We start from the raw sequence: 10,168 nt of genomic DNA on the forward strand, positions 1-10,168 counted from the left end.
ATTTGTCATAAATAAAAAAATTTTAAAGATTTTTCTCACTACAATTAATGATTCCACAATAGAACTAATATTTGTTCCCCAGAGTGTCTTAAGATCCTAGAAAATAAAGCAAGTGACTTAAATTTTATCCGATTTTCCTTTCATGGCACATGTAGAAATAACAGACTGTAGTATTTCTAGTTCTTAAACCACAATTTACCTAATACTAAGCATATAAACAAGATGACTACAATGAAGGTTTTCCCAGAAGAGCAAAGGAAACAAACCCAACCAACACAGTACTAGGCAGTCACATTTCACATGACAAATGTTCCCACTGCAGACATGGCATAATTCAGGAGTTAGCAAACACATCATTTTGACTAGTAAACAGTATCATTATCAAAGGTTGTATATGAGAGGGGAGACAAAGGAGAAGCTGTCAAAAAACTAATTACGATGAAAAGACCAGGTTTTGAAAAAACTTTATATGCCAAGTTAGTTAAGTTTGAACTCAACCTTATACACAGCAGAGAGCCACATGATGACATATGTTTTGGGCATAATGTGGCAGTGTGGAAAATTGGGGAGCAGAAGGGGAAGGAAGTAGGGGGAGGGGAGAGAGAGAGGGAGAGACTGTTAAGTGAAGACAGGGAGATGAGTTCTAAAATTACTGTAAAAAAAAAAAAAGCTGGGAGAGGATAAGAGCCCACATAAAGATAACTGGGAGAAAAGGAGACAAAAATGGGTTAGGAGAAGCAGAAGCATTCCCAAGGTTGAATCAATCAGGCTTCATGACAAACTACATGTGGAAGAGAGGGGAAAGGGAGGAGAGAAGAGTGAAGAGGTGTAAATCTCAGGCAACAGGATTATTGCTGACCAAGTAATAAACACTAGAAGTACTGATGCATATGAAGTTGAGTTTTAAATGTTTGCAAGACATCTAAGTGGTGGTAAAAGTAAACAATTGGAGAAAACTGAAATTCAGTGCTGGATATGAGAATCAATGATCAATATACTGAAGCCAAATAAGTGAAAAATATGTTCAGGAGAATACATAATGAGAAAAGGTCCAAGGTCTGAACCTCAAGGAAACACGTACATTTAAAGGCTTTAAAGGTAACAGCAGACAGGATACCGACCTTCTACTGGAAAGCTATATGCTTACTTCAGAACACTGCTACTACTCAGCATTTGCCTAAGTTTAAAATAGGAATTAGAAATAATTGAGGCCCAGGGAAAGTGATTTAGCCAAGGCAGCAAAGTTTCTTAATCCTCGACATAAGAATAAAAGTCAATTTTATCCACCAGAATTTGCTCAAATTTCTCAGGGTCCAGCAAACAAATCTAATCTCTAAAGATAAAGATATACTACCGATGACAAATTTTTAAAGGGGGGGGGGGCAAATGCAGCATATTAGATGGAACACCTTTCTTATATAAAATGCTTTCTTAGAACCATGTTCTGTTAAATCAGCCTTTAAAATCCCTACTTCCATATGATAGCCACAGTCCTTTCCTGGAGGGAGAAAAAAAAAAAAGGAGGGGGAAGCGTACAAGGCTGAAGGACAATTTCTAAAGCAATGAGGGTTTCAAACATGACCAGTTTTATGAGTCACTACAGATTATATTACCTACTGAAACTTCTGCTTTGCTTCATATAGCATTGTCATTTCTTACAAGTATTAGAAAACCTCAGCTAAAAAAATTTTAAAGGCATGAAGTTCAGATACATGCTACAATATAAACGAACCTTGAAAGCATGCAAAGTGAAAGAGGCTAGACACAAAAAGATGGTATGATTTCATTTATATGAAATATCCAGAATAGGTGAATCCATAGAGTCAAAAAGGATGTAAGTGGTTGCCAGGAACTAAGGTGGAGAATGACACTAATGGCTATGGGGCTTCTTTTGGAGGTAGGAGGGTGATGAAAATGTTCTGGTGATGGTTACACAATTTTGTTAATATGTTAAAACCAATGAACTGTACATTTTAAAGGGGTAAATCTTATGGTATGTGAATTATATATCACTCTCATATTCAGTAAGATTTTAGTATTTATCTATGAAGTAAAGACTGGAATAGCAAAAGAAAGTGAAGGGAAAGTTTCTATACTACTTGATTATTTTTAGTAAATAACATATTAATTGGACTTTTAGCAATTAAGTCATAAGCTACTTCTGAAGAAAAACTTTTCAAATTAAAAGATCAAATTTAAAGTGTGGTCCAAACAAAAACATGCTGACTCATGTTACAGTTTTAGCACTGCTCAAATATCTTCCTACAGTTGGATGTGTTAACCTGGAATAACTTACTATTCCTCCATCCCACTTTTCTATTTCTCTTTCAAAATTTAGCTCAAATCTCACCCCTCTAAAAGTCTCTTTCCCTGAACTAATCATAAGGGTTCCCCTACCCAGACTGTCACATCTTTGGTGTTGCCTTTGTTTTCTATATTGAGAAGGTACTGGCTGTATGATTTTATGTATATCCCCCACATTCTACTATCTTTGCAACGAAATTAAGTACACACGAGGCCACTATTTCTGCAAAGTGCACACTAAAATCATCTGGAGATCTTAAAACAAAAGCCCCAGCAACTGTTTAATTTATACATGCCCCAGATAATTCTGACACATAACCATGAACTAAGTACTCAGATCAAAAATAAATGTTCAGCACTGACAGAGTATGTCAGTTGTTTAGAGTGTCCTCCCGATGCAACAAGGTTGCAGGTTCAATCCCCAGTCAGGGCACATACAAACCAATGTTTCTCACTCTCTAAAAATCAATAAAAATTATTTTTAAAAAACTGTTCACAGGCACCCTCCTGCACCTTTCCTATCCCCCTTCTCTCTCCCCCAGGTGCACTACCTTTACCTTTTTCCTAAGCTAAAGAAAGGGCCCGTTCTTTTGCCTCTGTGAGTTGTTTCCTGAGTCCATTTCTTCTACAACTCACTTTTACCTGTAACTTTCTAAGTAAATTTTCTCTTATAATTTGAAAATAAAAATAAAAACAAGTGTTCATACAAAATATCTTCTAGTTCCTACCACTTAATACCTCAGCATCCCACACAAAAGCAGATATATAAAAGCAGATAAATAAAAGCTGGAAGGAGAGAGAGAATTAATGAATATGCATGAGAATATATATAAATGCATAGCATATTCCAGAAGTCCTGGAATATGCTAGTAGTGTAGTATTCAAATAGGCCTAAGGTTTGGCCAAGTATTCACTGATCGCTAATCACAGTCAGTGGTGGATGGAACCTGAATGGAGCTTCCAGCACATTTGGTTTAACCCTTATCTGAATCACACCAATAAAGACAGAGTGGACAGAGTGTTGTATCTGAAAAATATAGATAAATAGGAAGAGCTCTTTTACATCTAAAGAAACTTCAAGCTTTATAGCTGTAAATCACTATGCCTCCAACTGCAAAATGAAAACTAAAGCAAGAATTGTATGTGCAGGTGTAGGGGGAGTCATATTTGAAAAGTACTTCTTCCTTATTCTCTCCAAATGGTAGTGGGGAAATTAAGTAGGTACATATTCCCCGAGTAGAAAACACAAAATTCAAACTACAATAAGGAAACTTCTGGTTAAAAACAAAAATAAGAAGAAGAAAGCTAAATAATCACTTAGACTCTACACATGGACATGTTTTCACTTCATGTGTCCAAATAATAAAATATAAAAATACACGCATTTCCAGTTATTACACACAGGCAGCTATGTCCAGGCACATTCCATCTACAGTACCCACAGTCTACACAATCAGACTGTCTGGGTTCACATCACAGCTCTACCAACTACTAAGCACTCTGTGCAGGTTTCTACACCTGTAATATAGAGTTAAAACCGTACTTGTGTCATAGGATTGCTGTTAAAATTAAATAAATCAATGTATGTAATGTACTTAGAACAGTGCCTAGTACACAGTAAGTATTCAATAAAAGATGCCTATTATTTACACATTAAGAATTGTATGACCAATCTCCCTTCAAAAATAGATGCCACACTACACTATGGTAAATATGATTCACAGACTAAGCATTAGTTTAACAATTCAAAAAACAATACTTTGCCCAACAGTGCTTGATGCCAACTCTCTTAAGTTAGCAGTAGTTCTTGATGAGACCCTAATAATGATACACTATGCACAACACACAGGACTTCTGGAATATGCTATGCATTTATATATATGCTCATGCATATTCATTAATTCTCTCTCCTTCCAGCTTTTATATATCTGCTTTCTAAGTAAATTTCACTCTATCTCCTCTTCAAATTTAAAAACCCATCACAACTGTGATGACTACAACTGTAATGTCCAAAGCCCCAGCTGGATGCTAACCTCATTTTTTCATTTCTGGTGGCATATGCATCCATAACTCACAACAACCAATTTAAATGTATGTTCGGAATCCATACTACTTGAAACTATAGCATAAATTACTTTCTTCTTAAACCAATTTATTCTGGAATAAACCAAACTACGAGGTGTAAGGGAAAAAGCAAAGGTACTGACTTGCAGGCTAGGACTCCAGTGATTCAACTTCTTTGGCCTACAGACGCATCAGAGAAAAAAAAGGAAGGTGTTCTTTCCTAGGTAAAATGCCATGGCTGTAAATGGTCACAAGTGTGAAAAAAATTCAGAACTTCCATTAAAATAAATACATAACATTTCTGATGTCATCATCATTTAACATGGTGGATACTCAGAAAGTGCTTGATAATGACAAAACTCAGTTTCTATTGTGCGAGTTGATCGATCTGAACTAAAGAAAGTGCCTGACACTCAATTGACTACTATTTTTAGCTTACTTTCAATTATGCCCACATTTCATAATCAGCCCTTAGGTAGTATATTAAACAGTATCCTTACAGCCTGAAAATTTAATCACTACCAAAAGCAGTCTAGGGATTCTTAATCTGGAATCCATGGAGACAGAGGGAATTCACAAATAAGCTAGTCAAGAACCTGAATCGCCAGAAGTTATATGCCAAAAAATATTGTTTATTGTCCTAGGAAGGTCACAAAACTCAATTGGGACAACCAAAATAGCTAAGAACCACACTGTTCCCAATAAAATTTTTACTATGAGTTTACCTGTTTCCTAAAGATGTTTCAACCACAATTTATAAAAAGTCCATCTTCATCATGGTAAGTTTTTCATGCCTTTTTAAAATGGATAGTGGGACATTATCAGCCAAAGATTTTTAGGGCTTAAAAAAGGTAGTTTTCTAAATCACTTTTCTTACTAAAAGCTACCTTATGTACTAGAATGCATATTAAATGAATAACTTTTAAATAGTGAATGGAAAAAAGAATACTACCTGTATCTTTAAAATCAAAATTATTGAAGTAAAAAAATAAATAGAAGTCAAGTCTCAAAGCAAAATCAGATCCTATCACATTTTTAAGAATTTGATACTAAACCTCACAACAGAAAAATTTTAGGACAAATGATGAAATTCTAATCTCAGTTTACTGGGTTTTAATCAAGCAAGTCAACTCCTTCAGTAAGCAAACTATGGTTTCATAAGGTTATATTTCATTGTTTTCATTATTAATTTTGAGAAGACAAAGCAATGTCACTGTCAACGCAACATGGAAAGCTGAAATAAATTTGTTTTTGACCAAGACCACAACTACCGATCTCATTTATTTGTTCCCAAAATAACTCTGGTCCTTCTTTGTAACAGAGGGATTAGGGAGGATCTCTTATTTTAGGTAACTTTTAACCTACAGGACTTTAAGCTTTAATTGCTCAGTCACTTTTAGGGACCAAATGAGCTTTGGCCCTGGAGGGAAAAAGAGAAAAAATAAAATTCTAAAACTTCCAGCTGAACACAGAACTGCCAAAATTCAGTATTAATTCACACATGTGCAAGATACCACTATATATAAGACTATTCATTTCAGCATTGTTTGTGTGGCAAAATTTTGGGAACAATCTAAAAATTATCAATAAGCAATTAATTATATTAAGGTCTAACCACAAGGTTCCACTAAGTCTCTCTGGTCTTTCTGGAGGGTACACAGTAATGGTTGTCTCAGGAGGAGAGCTGGACTGCTGGACAGGTGAGACTGTTACATTTTCCTCTATATACCTTTAGAACCTTTCAAATGTTGTAGTCTATGTATTCCTAAGCAACAAAATAAAAGACTGACTTGTTTAGTTTATTGATGAATTTATGGGTGGAATTAGAGGCTGACTTTTAGCTCAGTGATCAGTTCAGATGGAATCTACTAAGCAGTAACAATGCCAAATTATAATATAGAATAAATTTCCTAAAACTTTCTTGCAAAGAAATTGAAGCATATCCTTTCATTTGACCAATATACCAGTGCCTACTACATGTTCTAGGTATTAGAGGAATGCCCAAATCATTTAAGAGTCCTGGCCTTAATGGGGCTTTAGTAGGAGTAAAGATAAAAAGTAAATAATGTAACTTGGAGTAATAATAAATACTAGACCACAGAGAGGGGAATATGATGATGAAGATAAACTAGGGTGAGGGAGGGGGAGAGGGAAACTGTGTTTGAGGAAACTTATGGCAAACCTTTCAGAGGACATGACGTGTGAGCCAAAAACTGAATATGACAAATCAATGCAATAACCAGAGGGAAAGCCCTGTGACTGGAGCAACCCAAGGAGAGACGTGCAGGATATAATCTCAGAGGTAGGCAGATCCCAGTTGCCCGGAGGACCTTGTAGATGGGGATGGGGAAAGGGGGTGGGGGGGCGTCAAGATTTTATTCTAAATGTGATGGAGAACCTTTGCAAAGTTCTGGGAAGGGGAATGAATGACATGTCCATATTTTTAAATATAGCAGGCCAAAGCAACAAATGATAGAAATGAACAATGGTTTCAGAGATGGGGAAATTGGTCTGATTCAGGATGTATTTTGAAAGTAAAGCCTACAGAATTTGCTCCTGGATTGGACACAGGAATCCAACTAGGTGAATAGTTAACTCTTATATTTGTATACTTGGAGGTCTAGAAGTACTTTTACATATATTATTTCATTTCACAATAACAAGAGACTGAGAAAGCTCATACTGAGTCAAGATTCAAATTCTTCCTCTTGCCAGTTTTAAGACCCTAGAAAAGTCATTTCATTGGGTTTCTAGACTATAAAACGTATTGTCTACTTCACAAGATTCCTGCAAGTATCAAATGGTTGAAGAATTTTGCAAATGTAAATAATGGCAATTTTGAGGTGGACAGCAATATATCATAGTTGTCCAATGAAAGGCAGTATGTTCCTATCATTCAAGATAGTCAGAGTTATTACTCCCACCACCACAACCATTATATTTCACAAAGAAACTTGTATTGTGGTTGTCAGAGAACAGGCAACTTATTTTTTTTTAATCCTGATACTTAAAAATAGGAATTTTCATTTTCGGTGTCTACATAATACAAAATACAAGCATAGGCACTAAAAAAAATAAAAATAAAAAAATAAAATCTTTTAATCCTTCCTAAGGATTGGAGAAAGCAGCTCTCTTAAGATACAACATAAATGGCATTAAAGTAGAACCACTTACATTTTACAAAATAAAACCCAAATCACAGCACCTTTCGTTAAAAAAATACTATCAACAAAATACTGCAAAATTAAAATTATACAAATTATCGCTGACTTGATATACATAGTAAAATGTAAATGCCTAGCCTAAACTAAATTATAGTGCATGAAATGAATCAAATGAGCATTTCAACTTATTACCTTAAATCATTATCACCTTAAATAAGGTTACACATAATTTACTTTTCCATCCAAGGCCTTCATGTTGCAGCAGAATATCTCCAGAATCAAGCAAAAATAGCAAACTTTAAGTTAAGTCTTTAATTCATAATGTATTTTGGAGAATATCTTGAATGTCATATTATGTACTTAGTTGATAACCTGAATAATAAATAATTGAGTCTATTTACTGTACAGCTTTCTCCTCTACCCCTAATTTTCAACTGGGACCTCAATAAACAACCATTGGAGCCATGTGACTGCATTACAACTAACACCACACTGCAAAGCCCTTCCCATGTATACTTCCTTGGACAAAGTCAGCGACCAATCTGTAATACAGTACAACAAATTTAACACTATGAAGGTTCACATGATTAGACTCAGAATTTCTACCTCATAAACTGTCCTATTTCTCTAATCAAGCACCTTTAGGTCAGAGATACGCCCCCGCCCCCCCCCCGCCCAATCTCAGATATATTTAACTACAATTACACGAAGAACTACCGAATACAATCAACCTTCAACAGGTCTTTCACTTAGTATGCATCTCCCCCAAACTTTTAAACAAATTACAATAAATACACGTTGAGGTTGTATCATGCAAAGTGATGCTGCAATTTAATCACCTTAACTCACAAACAGGGTGGGCAAAAGTAGATTTACAGCTGTTCGTATGGAAAATACAATACTTAATAATTAATATAATAAACTGTTTTGCGTAGTCACAACTGTAACCTACTTTTGCCCCACCCTGTATTTAACACACAAATTCAGCTCATTTTCTTCGTTAAAACTGACAAAAAAATTTAAGATTTTGTTTGAGAGTTGCAAGCAGCATTTCACATCCGAAGACTTGACGATACTGAAGATAAAGAATTTACAAAGCCAAGATTCCGAATTTTTCATGGTTCCGTATGTACTTGTCAAAGTACAGTATTAATAAAGAGCCGAAGAACGGTTCAATAATTGAAGCACGCAAAATCGAAAGCCAAAAGATTTCACAAGGTCCCCCATTCCTGCGCCCCCCAGTCCTGTATTAAACTACTTCCTCTGAACAGAAAGCTCTGAGTTGCAAACCAGAGTAAAATCACTTCGCGGAGATAACGGGCGGAAATGTATTTTAAAAAGATCGCGGAAGCTAGAGCAGTCCGGCGCAGAGCCCCCTGGTCCTCGGACCCCAGAGACGAAGGGTAAGCATGTGCGGACGGCAGCAGGACGCGCGGCCCTGCCGGGGCACAGGGCCTGGCCCGGCCTCAACCCTCCCGGTTCATTCATTCTGAAGCTGGGGTTGTCGTACCCCTGCGCTCCCACCCGGACCGAGAGGGGGATCCGAGACCGAGAGACCGTGTCGGGCCACAACCCCCGCCCAGAGTCCGAACCCCGCCGTGATTCCCGCGCGCCCGCGGTCTCCGCCCGTGGGTGGTCTGAAACACCGCGGAGGCCCGCGCCCAAGACCAAAACCCCGCAACCCCACCCTCCACCAAAGCGGGGACCAGACCTTCCCCGCTCTCAGGGGGCCCCTGGAAGCCCAGGGTCTCCGCCGCCTGGCAGCCCCACCGCGGCCGGAAGTATCCACGCGCCCCCTCCCCAGCGCCAGACTTTCCTAGCCGCCGTGGTCAGACCCTCTCCGTGCTGCCTCCGGCCTCCTAGCGCGGGGCGGCGGAAGCGAGAGGTTGAGCCGCCCGATCCGCCAAGCGGGAAAGAGCAGAGGAGGAAGCCGGAGGCCGGCCTGGGCGGTTACCTTGATAATCCTGCGGGGCAGCCCGGCCATCTTGTCAGATCCCAAGTTCGGCCTCCGGTGTAGTCTCCGGCTCTGCTCTGCTCACGCACGAGTGGAAGTCCCAGGCTCCACTTCCGGGGAACGTTGCCGCGCCCGCCGCCACTGTCGCTGAGGCCCCTCGGGAAATGTAGTCCCCGTTCCGGAGCTGACGCGAGAGGGTTTCCCTCAGGCCTCACCCCCTCCCCAGTGGTCCCCGCCCAGCTCCGGCCAGGGGTGGCGGAAGTGACGTAACGCGACAGGGCCGTAATTTAGGGGAGGCGGGGCGGGGCCTTGGCGCTAGTGACTGAGCCTGACGTGCGCCGGTCGGGCGCCAGCGCCCCACCGGCCTCCAATCCGCTGCCACGCCCTCGCCAGAGGGGAGGGAACAGAAGGCGGGCCGCCGAGGTAGCCCTTTCGTCGGTTTGTTCGTTCCTTCATTCAACGTTCCTGCATTGCTAGCTGCAAGGGCTGGTGCTTCAGGCGACGAACGACTGCCGGTCAAGTTGAAACGCTAGCTCCTTCCTTACCAGAAGGAGAAGACCAAAGCTTGGTAGCCAAGTTTTTAATTGGGTCTCAAAAGTTACCCAGGAAAACCCTAGCCAGAGAATTTTGATGTTCAGAGTTTGCTTAAATCGGGACTGTTTAACACACCTCTTAGACTGGA

General features: G+C 39.3%; 1 protein-coding gene across 1 annotated transcript in view; it reads right to left on the reverse strand.

Annotated features, from left to right (window-relative positions):
• Positions 1-9,675, reverse strand: part of UBE2N (ubiquitin conjugating enzyme E2 N) — a 35,233-nt gene extending 25,558 nt beyond the window's left edge. The window contains exon 1 of the mRNA XM_045830612.1: positions 9,487-9,675. Coding sequence (XP_045686568.1) covers positions 9,487-9,516 — 30 coding nt within the window. The 5' untranslated portion in view covers positions 9,517-9,675. The remainder of the gene's footprint in view (positions 1-9,486) is intronic.
• Between the last annotated feature and the right edge of the window lie 493 nt (positions 9,676-10,168).

The sequence above is a fragment of the Phyllostomus hastatus genome, unplaced genomic scaffold (genome assembly GCF_019186645.2).
Source record: "Phyllostomus hastatus isolate PE091 unplaced genomic scaffold, TTU_PhHast_1.1 phas_contig_152, whole genome shotgun sequence".
Classification (NCBI taxonomy): domain Eukaryota; kingdom Metazoa; phylum Chordata; class Mammalia; order Chiroptera; family Phyllostomidae; genus Phyllostomus; species Phyllostomus hastatus.